At 41.0% G+C, this 24,243-nt stretch overlaps 1 protein-coding gene and 1 pseudogene across 9 annotated transcripts in view; one reads left to right on the forward strand and one right to left on the reverse strand.

Annotated features, from left to right (window-relative positions):
- Cplane1 (ciliogenesis and planar polarity effector complex subunit 1) overlaps nt 1-24,243 on the forward strand; it is an 88,490-nt gene that overhangs the window by 19,241 nt on the left and 45,006 nt on the right. For 7 of the 9 annotated variants that reach the window (XR_007591157.1, XM_050138964.1, XM_050138966.1 and 4 more), the window contains 13 exons: nt 300-508; nt 695-775; nt 4,409-4,573; nt 8,659-8,832; nt 10,068-10,296; nt 12,011-12,150; nt 12,671-12,888; nt 13,213-13,377; nt 17,153-17,291; nt 19,503-19,612; nt 19,739-19,897; nt 20,795-20,903; nt 23,037-23,328. Coding sequence is in view for 8 of the 9 variants with exons in the window: in XM_050138964.1 (XP_049994921.1) it covers nt 300-508; nt 695-775; nt 4,409-4,573; nt 8,659-8,832; nt 10,068-10,296; nt 12,011-12,150; nt 12,671-12,888; nt 13,213-13,377; nt 17,153-17,291; nt 19,503-19,612; nt 19,739-19,897; nt 20,795-20,903; nt 23,037-23,328 (2,190 nt within the window). In the remaining variant the exon portion in view is untranslated. The remainder of the gene's footprint in view (nt 1-299; nt 509-694; nt 776-4,408; nt 4,574-8,658; nt 8,833-10,067; nt 10,297-12,010; nt 12,151-12,670; nt 12,889-13,212; nt 13,378-17,152; nt 17,292-19,502; nt 19,613-19,738; nt 19,898-20,794; nt 20,904-23,036; nt 23,329-24,243) is intronic. The other 2 variants (XM_050138967.1, XM_050138968.1) reach the window with 2 other exon arrangements.
- On the reverse strand, nt 7,369-8,003 carry LOC126499686 (ras-related protein Rab-7a-like; annotated as a pseudogene).

Here is a 24,243-nt window from a genome sequence, read left to right on the forward strand (position 1 = left end):
TCAATTTTTTTTTAGCGAACATTAAGGACATTTATTTTTAAATCTTGGGCAGCCATAATGATCTTGAAAATATAAAATAAAAGTTAAGTATATAATGGAAAATGTATATAGGTGCATAAAACGTTTGTGAAAATCTTGTGGTCCTTATGTGCATTGGCCCCTGGACCATGATCATTAGCTTGGTCAGTGTGTTCTGTTGCATTTGTGAAGAAATCAAGCAAGACACTGCCTGCAAAGGGAGCTAAACTTGTTTTCATTACTCTTGAAATTTGGTTTTGACAATCTTATTTCCTGTACAGATTGGTTGCTCTTTGGAGGCTGTTGTACAAAAAAACTTTATGGTATCAAGCACAATTAAGCCAAAGAATTCCTGAAGGTGACAGACAGTTACCTGAAAATGTAACACATGAAGTATCTTTTGTCAAGACTCTGTTATGTCATCTCCAAACTAACCTGCAGATGGCCGGGGATAGCTTGCCTCAAGCCTTGGAACTTACACCTATCAGTGGTCAGTATCTTATAAACAGTTTCTACCTCCTTGGATATGTGAAGTGATTAAGTAGGTTTTTGTTTTTCAAAATGATTTTTAGAATAATTTCAGGCTGGATATGTAGCTACTGAATTTTAAAGCAAAATAAACATTTAAAAGTTATGTAATCAACTGTAACTAACTGTTTGGTAAAATCATTCTTAGGTGAAGAGTGCTTTCTGTTAGGATCCTATGAAAGATCAGTTCATCTGTGGAAGAAGGCTCTACAAGAAACACAAGAGAAAGGTAAGGGACATTTTTTTTTTTTTAAAAGGTAGCACTGTATTGGTAAGAATATAGTTTAACTTTCTGCAGAATTTAAAAATATTAAGGCTCAGAGTGTTCACACCTTGTTACTATTCAAGTAAGATGCAGATTGGAGGGAACTTGGGTATCAGAAATACTGTACTGTATTTTAAATTATTTTTAAAATCTTCAATGCTCTCTAGTTGTTTCCTGCCCACCCCACCCCCACCTTATTTAATGATAAAACCTGCAGTTGAATGTTAATGGAAAATAAATTAGATTTATATCCTAAACCTGTTCTTCCTTTTATAGACTCCCTAAATGGGAAACTATCCATCAGATACTCTGCCACACTCCTACAGACATTGAGAGAACCATGGAGCTAAGCCTTCTGGCCTTTAAGAGATTAGAGAGTTTCAGGTTGAACAGAGAGTTGGAGTTAAGTATGATTTGCATGGGGCTTTTGTAATAACATAGGATTCTACGTTCCAGAAACTGATGGTGTCTTTGAAGGTGTGACAGAGTTGATAAAAGTTCCTAAGTGGCAGCTCTGTACCTGGCCTGAGTGTAGCTGCTGCCTGGGCACAGCGCCAGGCTTTACATTATTTCCTGACAGCGTTAGCTTCACACACTTCCCTTCTACATCTGTGTAGTGTTCTCAGTGCTTGCTGTAGCCCAGCTCTGCACAAGGCAGTAGAGATACCAGAAGCTTACCTTTGTTACTGTCACTCATGTGGGCCGGGAGCACAAGGAGAGCACCCCACAGTCTGAAGGTATGGTCAGCTCCAGGGAACCGTGGAGGGGCTGATGTTTAAAGCTGAGTTGAAATTGGATAGTGAAAATGGTAGGATCGAGCTGAATGGTGGTGGCGCATGTCTTTAATCTCAGTACTTGAGAGCAGAGGCAGGTGGATCTTTGTGAATTCGAGGACAGCCAGGGCTACACAGAGAAATACTATCTTGAAAAACAAACAAACAAAGCTGGTAGGATGGTTTAACAGAGGAGGTACATTTGACATGAATTTAGAGCCTAGATAAGTTAGGTCAACTGAGTCACACCTTTATCCCTGCATCATTCTGGGATCTAGAGAAACCAAAAGCCTGAGAAAGTATAAGAATTTGGCAAAGTGCAAATGTGATTTATGCATGCAATATTAGTGGCAGGTCAGTAGTGGGTTAAGGAAGAGTAGTGAAGGAAGGTCTTATGTGGGTGGAGTGCTAAGAAAAGACAGTAGGATCAGATAAGATTTACACAAACAAAAAACAAAAGCAACAACAGCAAAAACCCATGGTCTCACCTTGCAGCTCTGACTGGTCTGGTACTTACTATGAAGACCAGGCTGCCCTTGAACTCAGTGATCTGCCTACCTCTGCCTCCTGAGTCCTGGGATTTTAGGCCAATGTTTTAAATTACATTTATTTATTTGTGTGGAGGGATACACATTTGCTTCAGCGTACCTGTGGAACTCAGAGAATGACTTGTAGGAATTGGTTCTCACCCTCCATGTGGAGACTGGGGCTCAAATTCAGGTTATCAGGCTTGATGGCAAGCACCTTTGCCTATAGAGCTACCTAACTGACCAAGACACATTTTGTAAGGAAAAGACTGTTCAGATAAATATACAAAGTCCCTGATTTATGATAGTTTAACTTAAACTTTTAAACTTTGCCATGGTATGAAATCCATGTGTATTCATGTTTTGCTGAGCCAGAAGTAATTCTATGTGAGGTATGTGTCTTGGGCTTCTATTGCTGTGAAGAGACACCATGACCACGGCAACTCTTAGAAAGGAAAACATTTAACTGGGGCTGACTTACAGTTCAGAGGTTCAGTCCATGCTCATCATGGTGGCATGGTAGTATACAGGCAGACATGGTGCTGGAGAAGGAGCTTTGAGTTCTACATCTTGATCCACAGGCAGCAAAAGGAGACTGTGTACCACACTTGGCATAGCCTGAGCGTATCAGACCTCAAAGCCTGCCCCCACAGTAACAAACTTCCTCCAACAAGGCCATATCTCTTAATAGCACCTCTCCCTCTGGGCCAAACATTCAAATACATGAGTCTTTGGGGGCCATTCCTACTCCCACCCCCACAGTATGCAATGCTGAAGAACAGCAGTGAATCTCAGCTTCAGTCAGTCAGCTGCATGACCACAAGGGTAGCAGCGGATACTCCGTGGTGTACTGTGTTGTACATAGGTCAGTTATAGAATTGCATTTTTAAATGATTTATTTATTTTTTGTTTAATGTATATGAGTGTTTTGCATGTATGTTTGTGCACTATGTATGTGTCTGATACCTTTAGTGGTCAGATGTGTATTAGATCCCATGGAACTAGAGTTACAGAGGGTTCTGAGGTTCCATGCGGGTGATAGGAACCCATCCAATGGCTCTTTGCAAGAGCAGAAAGTGCTCCTTAATACTGGTCTATCTTTCCAGCTCACATACATCCTTTGATTTATGAGCTCTTCTGTTTATGATGGGTTTGTTGGGAAATAGCCCTGTTATACATCAGGGCTCTTTTATAGTTCATTTAGGAAGGTCACTTTGATGCATTTGTGGATGGAAGAGTGAGTTGCACATAGAAGCAAGCTTATTATTCAGCTGGGAAGACTGAACCAAAGCCACATCAGTGTTCATGGAATGTAGTTCATATTTAACAGGTACATAGCAAGTTTGATCAATGGAAATTGTGATCGAGTAGATTCTCATTTTTGAGAACTGGTTAACCGGATAAAGGAGAGGAATTCAGTAAATTAGGAAGTTTTAGATGAAAACAGCTTTCTTAATGAGTCCACTAAGAGCATTTTGTTTACAACTGTACCCATGGGTGTGGTTTCTAAGAGTGGGTGCTCACATGAGCAGTAGCCTCAAAGAGAGTGCCTTAGGATAGACTAGAGGCGGGCAGACTCAGCTGATGTGGTGTTTCTGTGGACACCTACAAGGACTGGGCTCCTTTAGCATATCTGCTCTATTAGTAGTAAGGCTGTTTTGTGGGCCTGTGTCCCAGCCATCACATCCATGCGACTGGCCGCTGGTGGGGGAAAGGTGCACCGCCTGACTGAGTTAACTCCTGTAGGGGAGTCTGTAATATGTGCTTAGTATTATGTCCTGGATCACACGAGTGTTTGTAGTAATCCCAAACAAGATTGAGATTCTTTCACTCAGAACTTGAGATAGCAATCAGCAGACCTTCATGCTCTGATGGTGACAATTTGCGTCTCTTCAGGTAAGAGGGCCTCTCATTTGAGGGCCCACTGAAAGAACTTCAGATGAAAAGACCAGGGTATTGTTGACTTGTTTTTATTTATTATTATTATTATTATTTATTTGAGGTCAGATCTCACTTTGTAGCCCTGTCTAGCCTAGAACTCTGTGTAGACAAGGTTGGACTCAACTTGAGAAATCCTGAATCTTCCTCTGGGTACTGGGATTCAAGGCTGCACAGCCATGTTCATGCTGCCCTGATTTTTAGATAAGTTATTGAAGTATAAAACAGATGCAGAAAACATCCATGTCGTGATTGTGTAATGATGCATTTTCACAATTACCGCATTTCTGTCTACATTGCACTAGCCGGAGAGCACTCACCTGGTACCACACTTGTCAGTGAATTCTGTTCTGTTTTAGGAGGAAGAAGAACGAGCTTTCTTCAGTCACGGTACTATCTCTCTCTCCTGTACTGCCACCTCTACTGCTATAATTTGAACGATGCTCAAGGATTATGTGATCACCTAGTAAGAGACATACTCAGCTGGTCCCAGTTACCTGTAAAAGAAAGTAAAGATTGCTCAGGTATACTTTTTAAAATTCAGTATATTCTCTCTTTCTCTCATTTATTTATTTACTTATCTATCTATCTACCTATTTATTTATTGTGGCTTTCTGAGACAGGGTTTCTTTGTGTAACAGCCCTAGCTGTCCTGGAATTCACTTTGTAGACCAGACTGACTTTGAATTCAACAGAGATCCGCTTGCCTCTGGCTCCCAGGTGCCAGGATTAAAGATGTGTGCTACCACCACCCGCCTTCTACTTTGAAACAGGGTCTTGCTGTATTTCTCTCTGACTTTCTTGGTACTCATGTAACCAGCCCCATGCTGGTCTGAGCATCATGAGTGCTGGGATTATAGGCATGTGCCATCCCATTAGTTTAATAGTTTAATAGCGTTAATTTTTATTTATGGGTTTAGAGAAAAATAGTTTATACATAGAAATTCTCCTGCCTTTACAGTGACTGTTATTGACTGTTATTCTGTGTGGATTTTGGATCATCAGCTTCTCAGTGGAGTATAGCACAGCTGTTCTTTGGATTTATTGAAGAACTCATGAAAGTTGCTTCTCTCGAGGAGTCACGATATGTTCACTTGCTCCTGAATTCCTTGCAAAGGTTATCCGTCTCCCACTTTGTCTCCCACTTCTTCCTCACTCACTTGATTGTTTCATTTGCTATGTAGAGGCTTTTCAGTTTCTGAAATTTCAATTACCAATTATTAACTTTAATTCCTGAGAAAATGAAATCGTACTGAGAGAGTTCTTCCCTGCACCCGTGTCCTGCAGACATTGCCATGTTTCCTTTCATCCAGCAGTTTCAGGTCCCACATTGAGGTCTGTAAGCCAGTTGAGCAGAATGATAAGGTAGAGGTTTAATTTCATCTTTCTACACGTGGACATCCAGTTTTCCCAGCATTATTTGTCTTAGTTTGTTTTCTGTTTCTGCGATAAAACCCTGATCAAAAATCCCAGCTTTCTGGAGGCAGAAGTTCAAAGCCATCCTGGCCCACACAGTGAGTTTCAGGAGCCAAGAAACCCTGTCTCTAACCAATTCAAAAGTAACCCCAGCAAACACACCAATCCCCACAACACAGACCAAAAGAAACTTGTGTTTATTGTGAAGGGAAACCGGGGCAGGAACTAAAGGCAGCGACTGAAGCAGAGGCCCTGGAGGGCCTCCTTACTGCCTTGCTCAGCATACTTTCTTTTGTATGACTCTGTCCCAAGGTGGCTCTGTCCACAGTTACCTGCGTCCTCCTCCATCAGTCTTTAGCCAAGAAAAGGCCCCACAGACATGCCCATAGGCAATCTGATGGATGCATTTTTCTTAATTGAGATTTCTTTTCCTAGATAACTCTAACTTGTATTAAAACAACAACAACAACAAACTAATTAGAATACAGCATTTACTGAAGGTGATGTCTTTCCTCAAGTTGTATTTTTGGCATCTCTGTTAAATATTGGTTGGTTGTAATGTAGTACTTAGGTTTGGGTATCCTGTCCTGTTTTGTTGTTCTACTTGTCTTCTTTGTGTTGTTTTTATTACTATAACTGCAATACAGCTTGAAGTTTGATATGGCAATATTTCCAGCATTGTTTTTGCTCATGATTTCTATTTCTATCTGAGGTCTTATTATTGTGTGTCTATATGAATTTTAGTGCTTTTTTTCTTCTCTATTTTTGTAAAGAACATTATGACTATTTTGATTGAGATTGTGTTTTTACAATATTTTACCAATACCGTGGACATGGGCGATCTTTCTGTCTTCTAACATCCCTTTCAGCTTCTTTCCCTTCTTGGTTAGGTTTGTCATATCTATATACTTTGAGGTTATTGTGAATGAGAGTGTGTCTATGACTGCTGTATTGTAATCGATGCATAAAAAGGCTACTTTTTTTTTAAAGGGGAAAATGAGAATTTAATTTCTGAAATAACAGCAATTTACCCATTGTACCTACTGATGTATTATGCAGATCAACCTTTTGGAAAATTTAGACAAGAAGGGAACTGTCTAGTTCAGTTTTCCCTCTGGAGAGATCAACAGCTTTTGGCTCTTAAGTCTTTGATAAAAGGCATACACAATTCTTGTGTCTACTGTATAGACTACTGCTGCTAGCTGGGCTTCCAAATTTGAGTCTCTAACACTCTTGTAATCCAGACAGGGTTCAATCCTCCACCTTGCACGCCTGTGTTAGAGGATTTAAACACACAATCCAGGAATTCCTTACACTAATTTATACATTTTAATTGGTTGCATATATTAACATGTACTATAAATTCTTTTCTAAGAAGCATTACATAGTAAATGGATACTGTAAAAAGATCTGACTAGTTAAAAGTAACAAGTATTAATGGATACATACAAAACAGCCTGTTCAGAATGGAACGTGGGCACCAGCCTTCCCACAGGACCTTCAAGGAGGGGTGGGGGTAAAGACCACAAGACCATTAAAAAAAAATCAGATAATTAGACACAGATGAACTGTGAACAGTTCTCTCACTCTCCAGTGGACAAAAAGAGTAAGCTTTCCATACCCACTGCACCCCACAGTACCCGGGGTCTCCGCCATATGCCTGCCATACACAGGCTCATGGTGGACAACTGCCCCAAGAGCCCGCCAGGCACAGGCTAGAGTCTGCTCTCTGTGTGTGTGTGTGTGTGTGTGGTGGCTGACTGTGTTTGGTGTTTTCTTTTGGCAGCTGGATGTGAGAGATCACGTTCTGTTCTGTTTAGAGGAGGAGGGACGCATATTGAAGACCTATGCTGTGCGTATTCTTGGTCTGTGAAAGACTCTGTGCTCTGAGCTCACTGCCCCTTCAACAGCTGAAGCTCTCTGCGGAAGCCTTGGCCCGTCATTCTTGTCTAGCTTGATGGGTTCAGGGAATTCATTGTATAACTCCACTTCTGTTTCCGGTTTAAGGGCATTCCGAGCTATTGTCTGGAAGGTCTGCTCCACACTGATGGCCTCCTTGGCACTGGTCTCGAAGTAGGGAATATTGTTTTTGCCTGTAGCACCAAGCCTGTGCTCTCTTTGTGGCCACTTGTCTGTTTTCAAGGTCAATCTTGTTTCCCAGCACAACTAAAGGGAAGTTCTCAGGATCCCTGGGTCTGGCCTGGATAAGAAACTCCTCTCTCCAGCTGTCAAGGGTTTTGAATGTCCTGGGGGCAGTCACATCAAACACCAGAATACTGCATTCTGCACCTCTGTAGAAGGCCACACCACGAGACTGGAACCGTTCTTGACCAGCTGTGTCCCAGATCTGCTTTGTGACAAGTCTGTCAACCACCATCACCTCCTTGGTCAGAAAGTCTGCTCCTATTGTGGCTTTGTACTGGTCACTGAACTTCTTATTCACATATTGGTTCATGAGCAGTATCTTTCCAACAGCAGAATCTCCCACGATGATGACCTTCAGCAACACTTTCTTCCTAGAGGTCATCCTTTAAGTGAATCCGCCAAGGAAGAGACACAACGCAGACAGCTGCTGCGTGGGAGTCTGACTCCGGCTCCAGCAGGCTCCTTGGAGCTGCCCAGCCCCAAACACCCAAGGCTACTTTTTTTATAAGTTGATTTTGTGTGTGTGTTTTCTCCCACTTTTCTAAACATATTGTTTCCAGAAGTTTTCTGGTAAAATTTTTGGTATTTTTATATATACATATATAATATTATATATTGCACATTATATATACATTACATATTATATTATATGTAATAAATATAATGTATTACATACTATATAATATATATTATCTTCTACAAATAGGGATAATTTGGCTTCTGTTCGTATTAGTGTCCCTTTAATTCCCTCCTCTTGTCTTAATGCTTGCTCTATGGCTTCAAGCACTGCATTGAAAGGCACTGAACTACCAGTATATCACCAGCACTGTTGAAAAGGAGTGGGATAGTGCACAGCAGCTCCAGCTGGGCCTGGGCCAGGGTGCTGAGGCCCCCCACCCAGCTGGATGCGCTAGGGTGTGATTCTGGATGGGCCTGAGTGTGCAGGGGCAGTTTTGGGGGCAGGGCTTGGAGATTCCAGTGTGACACTGGATGGGCCTGAGAATGGGGGTTGTCTCAAATAATTTTTATGGTTTGCTCTGTTCCTTAGATTCTGAGAAGTCTCCTTGTGAGTTTGGAGTGACCAGGAATGTACATCCGGAGGCCGCAGTCAGAGTTGTCCAGTGCATGGCCCGTTTCATGGCTGCATATTTCACCAATGAACCACTCTGCATCCTGCCGCCTCACAGCGTGAATGTTCTTCCTCCACTTCATATTAAAACAGGTAAAATATGTAAACAAATATTCTCTTGCCTTGGCTTTTACACATGGTATCTAAAATCAGTATCCTATGGAGATTGCACTGTTTTTAGTTGTTACTCAAGCTTGCCTCTGTTCTTGAACCCACCGTTACTTGTCTTAACCTCCCGACTAGCTGAGATTGTAGGTGTGAGCTGCTACTCAGAGCTCACATTAGCTTACCTTCCTTTCATCTTCATTCCTTGTTTACTTCATTCACTCTGACAGTAGGTATTGAAGCCTCATGCGTGTTTGGCAAGTGCTTGTCAACCTCTTTTCTGTCGTTGCTGTTGAAATACACCAAATAGAGTGGATTGGTGGCCCCACAACTCAGCACAACGTATCTATGCTGTCTCACTTCAGAGATTACAAGCACACACAAGCATGCCTGCTTTTTTTTTTTTTTTTTTTTTTTTTTAATGTGGGTTCTGGAACTCAAACTTAGGTCTCCATCTTTTATAGGGCAAACACTTTTTTGACTAAACACTCTCCCCAGATCCCATCCTTTTTTAAAATGAAAACTTCTCTATTAAGCATTTTATGTGTTTTAAATATTTTTTCTGAAACTAAAAAAAAAAAAAAACCAACTTTTTTGGCTCTTTGGATAATGTAAAATGAGATAAATCTGTTGTCCAGATTGTATAATCCGCTATGAAAGTCAGAACATATTTTTGAATGGTTCTGAATAAGTTTTTTAAATGTATTTTATGTTTAGTTGTATATATGTGTATATTTGTGTGGTATGTGCATGCGAGCACAGTACCCAGGGAGGCCAGAAGAGGGCGTTAGGTCCCTTGGAACTGGAGTTACAGATGATTGTGAGCTGCTGGTCATGGGTGCTGGCAGCTGAACCCTGCTCTGATAGAATAGTCTGTGCTCTTAACCACTGAGCCCTCTCTGTAGCCCCTGATCGGGTTCACATGTGTGCACATTTTATCGAACTCACAGAACTCACCTTTATTCTGTTTAAGGCACTCATTCTGTTTCTGCTGTGTTTCTTCTTTTTTAAAGAATGTTTGTAGTTTATGCATAGCCCATTTAAGGAAGCACATATTTCAATCTTAACAAAACTGTTCTAGAGGGCATTATTTTATTTCATTCTTTGTGTCTCTTTATTGTCGTGTTGGAAAATATTAACTAAAGAGACTTGATTCTGTGAGGAGGCCTGAGCGGGAGTCCACGTATGCAGCTGTGATATCGTTTTCTCTGATTCACTCACAGAGCACTCCCTACGACTTATTCCTCTACAACACTCGAAGGTGGCCAGTTTTGTTAGAGATCAGAATCTCTCAAATGTGTGGACAGTTGAATATGCCCTTGAATTATTATTTATTGGTGGCCTGATTCCAGAGGCTGTATGGTTGGCACATAAACTTGGAGACTGGAAGACATCTGTATCCATTGGTGTGGCCTTCCAAGTTTTCTATAAACATGGTCGCAATTTTGTGAGGTATGAATTCTTAAACTTTACTTATTTATTCTGTGTGTGTTTGGGTGCACACATATGATGATGCCTGTGTGGAATTGGGAGGACGAGTTGTGGGAACCACGTGTTTCGGGGACTGAAGTCAGGTCGTCAGGCTCGGCAGCAGGTGCTCTACCTGCGAAGTCCTCTACCAGCCCAAGGTGTGGGCTTCTGGATGAGCTTCAGGTACTGCATAACAATGTCATCTTAAGCAAAGTTCATTTTTCTTCTTGTTGATACGTGGAATATGTGCAATCCTTCTTTCTGCATTATCTTATAGAAACTCTTCCTAATATTTTTGTCTTTGCTGCATAGTATGGGAGTGCCTACCTACTTTGGAAATGTGGCTAGTCGCTGGGCAATGGTGGCTCTGTAATCCCAGCAGAGGCAGGCGGATCTCTGTGAGTTCAAGGTTAGCCTGGTCTACAGAGTGAGTTCCAGGACAGCCAAAATTACACAGGGAAACTCTCAAAAATAAATAAACAAAAAACAAGAAAAGTGACTAGTGACCAAGGAGTTGACTTTTCAGTTTCCAGTTGAAGAGGTGACTATCGGCTGCAGTGATTACTGTGTCAATAGTGGCTTCGTGGTTTACTTATTTTGCTGAAGCATTCACTTAGCATATTTATGTTAGAAATATCCTAAAAGGGCAATTAGGTAGTTGAGGAGTTTATCCCAAATAGAATTTGGAGGTTGCCTTTTCTTTCCCTTCCTGCCCTTTCTTTTACTTTTTTCTCCTTCTGCCTTCCCTCTGTCTCTCCATCCCTGTGTTGCGATTTCTCACTCTCCTCTTTCTGGATAGGATCGTGCTGCGTAGTCAAGGCTGGTCTCAAACTCACTTCAGCCTCTTGAATGCTGGAATTTAGGCGTGCAGTACCACAGTGGGTGGGGATTTGAATTTAGGCTAAGTAAACTAATCTCTAATTTTATTTGTTTGGTTTTTGTCGTTGTTTTTCAAGCCGGGTTCTTTTGTTCTGTCAGTCTTTGTGTAGTTTAGCCAATGATCCAGCGTGTATTTGTTAAGTAACTGATCAGCACAAAGCTTTGTGACAGGTATTTTTAACAGATAGAAACTTTTTCTTTTTTTCTTTTTTTTTGCTTTTTTCGAGACAGGGTTTCTCTGTGGTTTCGGAGCCTGTCTTGGAACTAGCTCTTGTAGACCAGGCTGGTCTCGAACTCACAGAGATCCTCCTGCCTCTGCCTCCCAAGTGCTGGGATTAAAGGCGTGCGCCACCACCGCCCGGCCAGATAGAAACTTTTTAAGGTGTTAGACTCTATCATAAATAGGACAAAACATAAAATCTGCATAGTGTGTGAGACAGTTCCAGTAGCATGGTGAGGAGAATGGGAATGCAGGTGAGGGAAGGCGGAAATGTTCCGTGCAGGAGGTGCCCTGTCAGGTGCACACTGAAGGGTGGGTAGCGCTCGGTGAGCTGAGTAGCTAAGGAGCGAGAACATCGGAAGTGTGAGCAAAGGCATTTGGCAAATAGTTGTGGGTTATTTGGGGCAGAGTACTTAGGAGGGTGGCAGTGAGAGTGGAGAACCTTTAAAGTAGTGTTTCCTTTCTGTGAGTAGGGTGTACAGAGCAAGTGACTCCATATTTTCTTAAATACATTTATATTCTTGATTAAATACTTCTTGATGTAAAGTCTTTTCTTTTCCCCAAAATTTTATTTCTCTTAATTTGATATCTTTTCAGGTCCAAGAAAAAGGGTATGGACCTACCATTAAATATGATACCAGCACAGATTTTCCAGGAAAAACTGCAGTGTTTTTTAGGTCAGCCAGTCTCTCTGGAAGCAAAAAATGAAAAGGGCTTAAAATATAAGCTATTTACAGGTGTGTTACCTACATATGTTCTAAGTGTATCAGGTTAATATAAACCCTTACTATTACAAAACCTTACGAATATTTAGAAATATGAACACTGTAACAAAATTATCAGAAATTTGAGAATATTTATACTTAGTAACGGAGCATCCAAAACTGATGCCAGAGGAGCTGGAGTGGTGCTCGGTGGCACCTGCCCGGTCTGTGCTTTGCTCAGGTCTGATCCTGAGCTCTGCAAGGAGGGAGAAAACTGATGTCAGGTAAAAATGTATTGTGGGCCGGGATACAACTCAGTAGTGGAACACTTGACTGACATGTAAGAGGCCCTAGATTCGATCTTCAGCATTGCCAAAAACAAAACAACCACACTCAAATTATATTGTTTGTTTCATACATACATTTATGCTTACTTTTATCTTGGAGATGGGGTCTTGTTACCTCCTTCCTCCTGCCTCGGGCTCCAGAGTGCTAGGACTGCAGTCACAGGCTACCATACCTGGCTAATGTTACCTTGTTTCATGTTTGGTAGATCCCATTGAAGAAGAAGATGCTAATCTGCTGTTTGGGTCTGTGCAAGAAGTACTGAAAGCATCAGTCATGGCTGATGCGGATATTGTTTCAGGGACTCTGCAGCTATTGATGGACTCTGCAAAGGACTTCAGTAAGAAGCTGTGGGGCCTAGTGCCTGTGGACTTGTATCTCCCAGCACCTCCATTGTATTGCCCCCAGCCAGCTGTTCTCAGTGAAGTAAGCTCAGTGCAGTCTTCTCCTAGTTAAAGTTGGTTTTGTTTCTCTGTAGCTTTGGAGCCTCTTCTGGAACTAGCTCTTGTAGATCAGGCTGGCCTCGAACTCACAGAGATCCACCTGCCTCTGCCTCCCAAGTGCTGGGATTAAAGGCGTGCGCCACCACTGCCTGGCTGGTTTTGTCTACTTTTAAAACTAACCTGACAATAGTGATCTTGTAACAAATGCAAGACCTGGAGATAAACTTCTGGTTCCCAGCATAGTGTGTACTTAGGTAGCATACCAAACAGCTGCTTAAGTAATAGATATCTGTTCTGTTGTCCTCAGGAACATGGTGACAATCTTCTTTTAAAAGCTGAAAAAGATAATCGCCAAAAGCTGTCTGGAATCCTGCAGCGAGTTCTCTTGCTTTTCCGGGCGGCTCGATGCTCTTTTTCTGTAGCGCAGTGGTACATCTTGCAGCTGAGGTGGGCAAGAAAAGTCATGCAGAAGGTATGGACCGTCTTAATCGTTCAGGTGCTGTGTCAGGCCTCCGAGATGTGTTCACGTCCACTCCAGGTGCTTTCCTAAGGATTCCTGGCCTTTGAGTCTACAAATCTTGGGCTTATTTGCATAAGCAACTCAGGCAAGATTTTTCTGGCTGAGAGATGACACTGTGCAGTGAGTCTCTGGGTTAGCTCGCCCTGCAGCAATAGAAAGTGTCTCCATACAGCAGGTTCTTCCAGACTGTACCTGCTCTTTTTACCCTAAATCATGGGAGGTTTTTTCTCATTAGGACTCCTCCTCCCCCACTCGCTCCGGAGGTTAAGATCAGGGTTTTGTGGCAACCTCAGTGGTTCCAAGTGTTGATAATTAGGAGGGAATTCTTTCTTTCTTTCTTTCTTTCTTTCTTTCTTTCTTTCTTTCTTTCTTTCTTTCTTTCTTTCTTTATTTATTTATTTATTTATTATGTATACAATATTCTGTCTCTGTGTGTCTGCAGACCAGAAGAGGGCAGCAGATCTCATTACAGATGGTTGTGAGCAACCATGTGGTTGCCGGGAATTGAACTCATGACCTTTGGAAGAGCAGGCAATGCTCTTAACCACTGAGCCATCTCTCCAGCCCTAGGAGGGAATTCTTGGCTGTTTATTATCAGGAGTCTTTTTCACTGGCTAGGACTTCTTTGCTGTTTTCTGAGATGTGCAGTTTGATTCTGGGCCTTCCAGGCCCTTCCATCCTCTCTTCTACGGACTCGCCTGTCCTCAAGCTGAGTAGGTATTGGGCATGCTTCAGTATCCAGGTACAAATTCTTGTTTTTGAAAAAAAAAAGTAGGCTTTTTAAAATTTCATTTTATTGATATTTATTGAGCCCTCATTTTTCTCTGCTCCCCTCTCTGCCTCTCCCCTCTCCCCTTCAATCCTCCCCAAGGTCCCCATGCTCCCAATTTACTCAGGAGATCTTGTCTTATTCTACTTTGTACTTCCCATGTAGATTATATCTATGTAAGTCTCTCTTAGTGTCTGCATTGTTTCTGAGTTCTCTGGGATTGTGGTTTGTAGGCTGGTTTTCTTTGCTTTATGTCTAAAAACCACCTATGAGTGAGCACACGTGAGCAGATGGATGGTGGAGGTGAGGGTAATGTGGGGAGGTAATGGGAGGAGAGGAGGGTACTAGTATTGGTATGGTGGAGGTGAGGGTAATGGGAGGAGAGAAGGAGGGAACTGCTATTGGTATGGTAACAAAAAAAAAAAAAAGGCATGCACCACCACTGCCTTTTTTTAAGATAGGACAAAAATCATTGTATAGCCCAGGCTAGCCTTTAACTCAGGCTTCTGAGTGTGCTAGTATTCACTGAAGCAGTCATGCACCACCATGCTTGACCAAAATTAGCTTTAAAAAAGCTTTATATATGTATGACATATATGTCTGCACATGGTGTGTGCATGCCACAGTGTGTGTGGGAGGGTCCAAGGACACCTCAGGTATCGGTCCTCATCTTCCTGATTTATGACAATGTGCACTGCATAGCTAGGCCAGCTGGCCCCCAGGCTCCCAGCACTTCTGTCCCCGCCGTCATCTTGCCTAGGAGCACTGGGATTACAAGCTCATGCTTTGTCCTGCTTAGTGTGGATCCTGGAGATATGAATTCAGGTCCTGTCATTCACATGGAAACACTTTATCAGTTGAGCCATTGCCTTAGCCTCAAATAACTATGTGGAGCAGACCAGCCTCCAGCTCACAGAGGTCCACCTGCTTCTGCTTCCTGAGCACTGAGATTTAAAGGTGTTCACGATGATGCCTGGCCAAGCAAGCTTTTTAAAATGAAAAATGAGGTTTAAAAATTCACCTCCCATAAAAATATGTTAAAATGGTGTTCATTGTAATTACAATGGAGACAAAGTAGACAGTGGTTTCCAAGATCGGGAGAAAGGGGAAGCAGAAAGTGATGACTCCTAAAGGGGGGAGGTGTTAATGAAAGAGTTCTTAATTAGACAGTTATTAATATAGCAATATTAATATAGTTTTGAATATAGCAAAACCAGCTAGGTAGTTGTCACTTACAAAGATGAACTTTATGAAGGTCTTTAAATTTTAATTCCAATTAAAAAAAAGATACCAAATTAAATATCTGCACCATATTAGTTTTCTATTTCATTCCAGCAAATAGCCCAAATTTCATGACTTAAAACCATGCCCACTTGTCTGACGTTTCTGTTCATCAGAAGTCCTGTGAGCTAAGCTGCTTCTAGCGCAGAACCGTTCAAGGGTAACAGCAGAGCTGTGCCCTTCTCGTGTCTTGGCAGGAGAACCCATTTCCAGATGTACAGGTTGTTGACAGTTCAGGTCATGTGGCCACAGGGCTGAGTTCCCAATTCCTTGCTGGCCTATCACTTAGTACTATCCTGCTAGTAAAGTGTTTTATGGAAGGTTGCCATTAGCATGCTAATAGCACATTTGATCAGATCGTCTTTCCTGAAGTGTCAGGTAGAAGAGGCTATAACCTTACTGCTCATCTTTTCTCTTGATATCTATAACAGCAACCCTCTTTTGAAAAAAAGTCCCTTGATATGTTAGAGAAGCAGCATGATTGTTCTACATGTGTGATTATTTCTTCATCTAATGTCATTTAGCTTGTTCATTCCATTTATTTCCTGGAAACTGGTCCTTAATATCCACCCATTGAAGTACAGAGATTTGAGTATAGTCAGGCTCAGATCTTAGAACATTTGTAACTATTGTGTGCTTCGCTGTGACCTCACAGGGTTTTTGGGGGGTGGGGGTGGGGGGATTTCGAAACAGGGTTTCTCTGTAGTATTGGGGCCTGTCCTGGAACTAGCTCTTGTAGACCAGGCTGGCCTCGAACTCACAGAGATCCGCCTGCCTCTGCCTCCTGAGTGCTGGGATTAAAGGCGTGCACCACCACTGCCCGGCTGACCCCACATTTTAAGATAGCTCAAGGAATTTGGGACATGTCAGACCCCGTATCGAGTTCCCCATCAACCCACTAACTTCTTTACCAGCTTAACATTTTGTCAATAGTCCTTTCCTAGAGTCATTGCTCCTTTAGGAATTGCTGTTGGCTTTCCATTTCTGTCATTTATAGATTCACTTTTTAAATCCGGGCTGCTCATCAGACTTGAGAGGGAGGGGGAGAGGGGTGGGGGAGGGGAGAGGGGGGGGGAGAGGGAGAGGGCGGGGGGAGGGGGGGGGGGGGGGGGAGGGGGAAAGGGGGGGGAGGGGAAGGAGGGGGAGGGAAATGGGAGGCGGGGAGGAGACGGAAATTTTTTCAACAAAAAATAAATGAATAAAATAAAGTCATATATATAGGTAAGGTTTTTTTATTTGTTTTGTTTTTTGGGGTTTGTTTGATTTTGAGACATGATTTCTCTGTGTTCCCTGACTGTTCTGGAACTCACTTTTTGTAGACCAGGCTGACCTCAAACTCACAGAGATTGGCTTGCCTCTGCTGGGACTAAAGGCGTTGTCACTGCCACCCAGTTTGTTTGTTTTAGGTCCTGCACAGTAAATTTCAGATGAGATTTAAATATTTTCTTTCTCAGACTAGGAAAGACAAATGAGTATAGGGAACTGAGTGTCAAGAGAATGCATGGTTTAGTGTCTTTCTTTTCGAGCAGAATGTAGTGAGTGGCTGATTTGGGAGCTGAGTCTCTGAGAGTGCAGCTCACTGCAGGCTGCTTATGCTGTAGCAGAGGCTCTGCTGCTTCTGTTCCCTATAAAGCTTGTTTGCTACTGATGATTAACGTATTCTATCGTTCTTTTCAGATTCGAGTGAAAGGGTCCCTTCCTTTGCTTGGTTCTTTCCCCGAATCCTTACTTAACTACTGTAAAGGAGGGATAGCATTCTTTAGACCTGGAGCTGCCGGAGACCACAAGCTCGATGAAGTTTCCACCAAAGTACTAGGTGTGTCAGAGATGAGCTGCTCGGTTAGAACTCAGCTGCATATGAACTGCAATGCATTTTTCATTTTGTTTGGGAAAGTTTCTTAACTATTGACTCTAGTTTGCTTTTGATATTCTACTTAGGGGTATACACTTAGATGCTGTGACATGTATGTATATAGATGCTTTATAGATATGGTAGTAAATTAAAATTGTTATATAAAACAAACTGTGCCAACTGTGACACTTGTTGCTTCCTTGTTTAAATTTGGAATTTTAGCACTCAAGAGTAACTTTCTTGTAGTCGTTTATTTGCAGTGAAGATATACTTACTGCCACACTGTTAAGTGGGCAGGCTTTGAACCTGTCTATATAGATGAACCAATTTTGTGTTCTGTTCTCTTGATTTAACCTATTCTACCTAGATTTTTCCCCTATCTTATATAAATTAGTATGAATTCATTTTTGTGGCTTTTATTAGCAGACATTAAGTTGTCTCTGGCATATCAATTCTCTTTTGTATTTAAAATGTTTTCTTAGATAGAGTCTCAGACGTGTAATTTCTGAGTTAATGAATTTAGTTATCTCTTATCTCTTGAAATAATATGGCAGATTTTACTTGGTGCCAAAAGGCTGTCAGCTGTATGTAGGACACCCTTGTTTTTGAGGTAGCATCTCCCTCAGATAGTTTTGTTTCGATATGTTTTTGTTTGATTTTGTGTTTTGAGATAGACTCTTTATGCCCTATATCCCAGGCTAGCCTGAGCTCATGATCCTCTTGAGGTACACACGTGAAACCATGCCAGGCAAATCAAGATGTCTTTTTTTTTTTTTCCTGAGATGGTTTCTCTAGCTTCGGACCCTGTCCTAGAACTTGCTCTTGTGGACCAGGCAGGCCTCATAAACTCCCAGAGATCCACCTGCCTCTGCCTCACAAGTGCTGGGATTAAAGGTGTGCGCTACCACCGCCTGGCAAGATGCCTTTCTTATGACTAATTATAGTGTCCATTTAGTTCTTTATTTACGTTTTCTTTTATACATTAATTTCCATTTTATAATTTGTGTCCAGTTATAGGTTTGACAGGTTTAAAAGGTTAGTAAAACTTTGGAAGACAGACAGACAGACAGACAGACAGACAGGGGAGAAAAGAGGGAGAGAGAAAGTATGTGTGTATTTGTGTCGTGTGTGTGTGTGTACACGTGTTACAGCATTAGGAGTAAAACTCAGGGCCAGGTCTGTAACCAGAGCCATGCCGTCCTCAGGCCCTATGACATATTACTATCAGGTTAAGGTGCTTGCAGCCTCATCTGATAACCTAAATTCAGTTTCTGGAGCCCACATGGTAGGAAGAAAACTGACTGTTGCGTGTTGTGCGCTGATGTCCACATGAAAGCCTGAGGGACATGCACAAACATACAAACTCAGAAACTAGAAATTTGCGTGCTGGGTATGAGGCCCTGGGTTCAATTCCCAGTGCCATAAAAATAAGCCGTATTCTGAGTGATATGCAATATAGAGTTTGCATTGAAATTGAAAAATATTTACAATGTACTTGAATTTATAAGGCAAGTAAATCAGAAGTAAGTAGATTAAATCCGTTTTGTGAATTTGTTTTCATATCATGTAATTATATATATTTATATATGTATATATACATATATATATATTAAAATTCTAGAAGGACCTTCATGACTTTTACATAAGGTTCTTACAATAAATACATTTTTGTTTTTTGTTGTTTTAGCGTGTGAATGTATATTCATATTTACATGTTTGTGTGTGTGTATGCATATGGAAGCTAAATATTGACAACAGGCATCTTTCTTGATCACTATTCACCTGATATTTTGAGGTGCCTCAATTGATCCAGAGTTCATTGATTTGGTTAGTCTAGCTTACCCTGGGGATCCTCTATCCCCACCTCTTTTTTTTCTTTCCAGACAGGGTTTCTCAGTGCTGCCCTGGCTGTCCTCAAACTCAGAGATCTACTTGCCAATGCCTCCCAAGTGCTGGAGTTAAAGGCCTGTGCCACCCCTGCCCAGAACTCACACGGGAGGCTGGGGCCCAGACTCTCCCCTCCACTCACTCGCAGAGCAGCAGGCTCTTTGCTCATTGAACTACCACCTAGCCCTCACGTCTTTCTTTCATAATCGTCAGAATAAAGACATTTATTCCAAAAGCACATAACCCGCAGGTGTAATATGTAATTTTCTTTCATGTTTGTGTTTTTAGGTTGCTTCAGAGAACTTTGTGCTTTGTGCTGGATGTTGCATGTCCGGGATAAATTATCGTACAGTTGCAGGCAGTATCAGAAGGCAAGAGAAAATGTGAAGGTAGAAAAGGTACTTATCAACTCAAGAGCAGAAAATAAACGTTATGTGGAAAGCTACTTTAATAGAAGAGTTTACTCGTTGTTGTACAGTATTCTTTTGAACGCATTCTGCTCTGTCGTTTTCACGTCCACATAGGACCTCAAAGTGGAATTTGATTCTTGTGTGGTTGAGCACTGTTTTCGTGCACTGGAGTGGGCCTATAGAATGCTACCATTCTCTCGTTTTTTTAATATGGAAGAACTTATTCAGGATATAATTTTGAGCCTTATTGGAGAACTACCACCAATCAAGAAGGTAATATGTTGGTAAAAATTAACTAAATCTGAATCATAGATCCTAAGGGATTTCTGTTTTCGTTAGGGATGGTTTTGCCTTTTCCCGTCTGACTGATTGCACTTTGTATAGTATCCTCCAGGTTCAGAATGGCAAGTATGATCTCACAGGTGGACCAAAGCTCATGGAAGCAGAGAGCAGAACGGTAGTTGCTAGGGTGGTGTGGAAACAGGGGTGTTAGAAGGATGGTAAAAAGAGGTCATGTCACCCCTCACGAAGTCATTATCCTTCTCTTCTTAAGCCTTCAGTAGATTGTTTCTTGGAACAACATTTCCATAGCCCCTTGAAGTTAATGGACTGATTTCGCTCAGATCCATTTCAGTGTAATTTTTGCCACAGATGGTATTTTTTTTTAATGTTGGTTCTAAGTACATAGAGAAAAATAAACTATTTCTTGATTTTTTTAAAGGGGGATTGAGGAAATGTTGAATTAAGGGTCCAAATTTGTATTTACAAGATAAATTTGTTCTAGGAGCTAGTGTTCAATGTGGTGACTGTGGGTAATGATATGAGGTGATTTACCTGAAGTTGATGATGCAGATCTTAGGTGTTCCTGCAGTGTGTGTGCACACATACAGTGGTCACTGTGTTTTGTAACTGACATGCTAATTTGGCTAAGATACTCAACATGCATTATATATCAGATCATCACATCCTATACCTTGAAAATACATAATTTGCCAAATACTTTATAATAAAAAGGGGAAAAAGAAAAGCCATGCACAATTCTGGTAGCTTGGTTGAATATCAAAAGATTATTAAGTAGGCATTTATGTTTTGACTTAAAGTGTTTGAAGAATTAAAAGAAAAAGAAAAAAAATGATGTTGCCAATAAAACGTTAATTTTTTTTTCTGAAGGTAGCAGAAATTTTTGTGAAAGCCTTTCCCAATCCTGAGGCCATAAGAGTTCCTTTAAGAGAAAAGTACCACTCTCTCCAGCAGAGACTCAGACATGGTGTTGTGAAAGGTATTTGCTGTTTCTCATGTTTATTCGATACAGTGTTGAAGATGCTCTTTTTTATTTCTGTGTGTATGACGTCTGTAAGTGCCTCTCCCTAATGATGGAGAGTGAGAAAGTGCAGAGCTAATTATGTCGGTCTGTTGCTAGATGGAGCTGACTTCACGTCATAGCTTTGTTGGTAATTGTGCCTTTGGCAAGTTGCTCAATCTCTCTAGGCCTCATTTCCTTATTTATAAGCAAAACGGTTATTCTGTTACCTAGTTGATCAATAAGTATCGAGAGAGGATTAAACAAGGTAAGAGACAGACACAAAGTGAGCAGATAGTTTAGGGTGCACTCCTCTGGGGAGGATCACTTGAGCCCATGCTTTCTACACCATCCTGGTCAACGCAGCAGGATTTCACCTGAAAAATTAAATAGAGCATATGATATGGCCTTTGTATACTTCATGTATTTATTGAAAACTTGTATTTTTCCTCTTTGCTTAAAGTTATTTATGTTTCTGATTTTATCCTGTACATTCAAGATGACCTTGTAAATTGTTTTTATTGTGGCAAAATACATAGAACATGAAACCTACTGTTTAACAGTTCTCCCTCTTTTCTTCCGTTTGCCTTGGTGGAGAACAGACCTGGGCCTCTTGGCGTCTTGCTCATGCTCTACTGCAAAACCACAGCGGCCATGGAAACCCTAAGTGTCGTCTTTCTTTTTTACAGTACACCTGCTGTGTGCTTTGAATTGTGTGCTGCACAATTATATTTGCATATTTCTTGAAGTTTTTTTGATTCTTCTAAAATATTATCTTTGTATTAAGAATGCTTACATTTTTAATAGACAATCTTGGAAACCTTAACCTTGCTATTCTCATTACTTGTAGTAAGAAAGCCTTAATTTTTGCTAAAAAAATTAATATTCTCACTTTTTCCTTTCATTGGGAATAGAAAATAATCTTTGTCATTTTTTATTCATAATTGTATCTCTTTTTTAAGAAAATGAGTCTGCTTTTGTTTCCTCATTTGTTGTCATTCTTTATTCATAATTGTATGTTTTAAGAAAATGAATCTGCTTTTGTTTCCTCATTTTCTGTCATTCTTTATTCATAATTGTATCTCTTTTAAGAAAATGAGTCTGCTTTTGTTTCCTCATTTGTTGCATTGAGGTACTTTTCAGTGACATCATTGTTCTAAGATTTTTTGCTGTTGTCCTTACCTACCACACAACTGCAACTGGTAATTTTATGGGGCTCTTCCTCTAAACTGGTTTTGCAGAGAATTAGCTATTCCTTAATTTCTTTTTGTTATCAACCTTAATTAGGCAATTTTATGCCTTGTACAAAGGGCCTCAACTGTCTTCTCATAATAGCTTCTCACGGAGGGATGCAAACTTAACAAGGATGGTCTTGGTACCTGTCTGTGGCTTTGGTAGCTTTGTGAGTTAGGTCATCAGAGCGTAGGAGTTCTTCAGAACCTTTTAGAAAGTCATAGTAACACCCATGACACCTGCATCATAAGTGCCTTCTTCAACTGTAGTGGGTTGCTTGATTGGTTGGTTGGTTGGTTGAATGGATGGCTGGTTTTTGGATGTGACTGACTTATAACCCTTCTGCCTTAGCCTCCTGAGTTGGTGTAACATGCGCAGGTACACATTTCTGTGCTTGAATTACCCAAAATTATTTTCCCTGATGATACACCTTTTAAAAAGGGGAGAGAGGAAATCCCGGTTCTCTGCCTTGTCTTGTTCTTTAATGGACCTTATTGAGTTTCTGCAATCCTGTTTTTGTTTCTTTGTTTTTGTTTTGAAATGGACCATAGCTTTCCAAAAAATACTAAAAAAATAATTTGTAAGAATATGGAAATAGGGCTTAGTTAGTTTGATTCCATGCCCCCTGGCAGAATTAAGTTCCTCTCTTCTTCCCTCTCTCATTCCCCTTCTGTTCATTCCTTTTACAGTCTTGCTATGTAGCTGTGGGTGGTCTGAAACTTAGTGTGTAGACAAGGCTGGCCAGAACCTGTTGTGATTGTCCTGACTCTGCCCCCTGAGTGCTGGGTTTACTGGCATGTACTAGTACTGTACCTGGCCTTACATCTTCAGTTGAAACATTTTAATGACCCCTACGGTCTTTGGTTCTTTTATCCCTAGGCCCTCAGACTGAGGAACTGATGTCTGTGGTCATGCGGTCTGTCCATAAAGTGAGGGTGAAAGCCCTGAAACGTGTGCAGAGGAACATAGGTGCTTCTGAGATGAACGTCTGGGAACCAGATGAAGAGGAAAAGCCAGATGCTGCTCCGGCTTCTGACAGGTTCTCCCTGGGGACTAGTTTGAGCAGAAGTACACTCACAGAACAGGGCAGTTCCCTGGTACACAGTGATGCAGACACATTCTCTGAAACCTTGTCTTTTGAAGAAAGAACGTGGATGCACTTCTACCAAAGGTACACCTGGGTGCTCCTAATGCAGGTGTCTACGCCTCTGGACGTCAGTGCAGTGATGCTGATTTCTAAACTTCAACCATATAAGAAGTAGATAAGTGCCAATCTCTATACTCACAAGGGAATTACAGATTTATATACTTGAGAATTTGGGACTGGAGAAGTGGCTCAGGAGTTAACATCACTGATTGCTCTTCCAGAGGACCCAGCTTCAATTTCCAGCAGCCACATGGCAACTCACAGCTGTCTGTAACTCCAATTCCAGGGAATCTGACACCTTACACAGATGTGTAGGCAAAATGCCAATGCACAAAAAAATACAAATAAATTTTAAAAAATTAAAAAAAAATAACCTTGAAAATTTATTGTAAATATTACTGAGATTATATAATGATTTTGACCTCTAAGATGACAATCAAATGAATAGACAAAATTCAATGGAAGACTTTGAGTTCTTCATTTTTTTAAAATAATCTTTAGACTCATTTAGTGTATGTTTATTTTGAGACAGGATTTTATTATGTAACTCTAACAGGCCTCTGCATCCTTAGTGCTGAGAATAGAGATCTGACCACCATACCTAGTTTAGTCTTTAGATTTAAATACAAGTTGAACATACTTAATTTGAAAACTTAAATTTTGAAATTTAGCTTAAAAATTCAGTAAAATACTGAGAGTTGAAAATTCTTGCCTGATTTCCCATGACAGGTCAAATTCAAAATGGAGGCACACCGAGAATACTGTATAGACTTTCCTTTGGGCCACTAAATATAAAAATTACAGATTATTTGAAACGTAAACAAATGTTGTGTTTGTTTTGTTTATAGTTCTGGAGATAGAACAGGCTCTTCACATTATAGATAATTGTTATGTCACTAAACTACCGTACTTGAACCGTAACCTAAGACATCTCACTAC

The sequence above is a fragment of the Alexandromys fortis genome, unplaced genomic scaffold (assembly GCF_014885135.2).
Source record: "Alexandromys fortis isolate MF-2015 unplaced genomic scaffold, M_Fortis_MF-2015_v1.1 scaffold_37, whole genome shotgun sequence".
Classification (NCBI taxonomy): domain Eukaryota; kingdom Metazoa; phylum Chordata; class Mammalia; order Rodentia; family Cricetidae; genus Alexandromys; species Alexandromys fortis.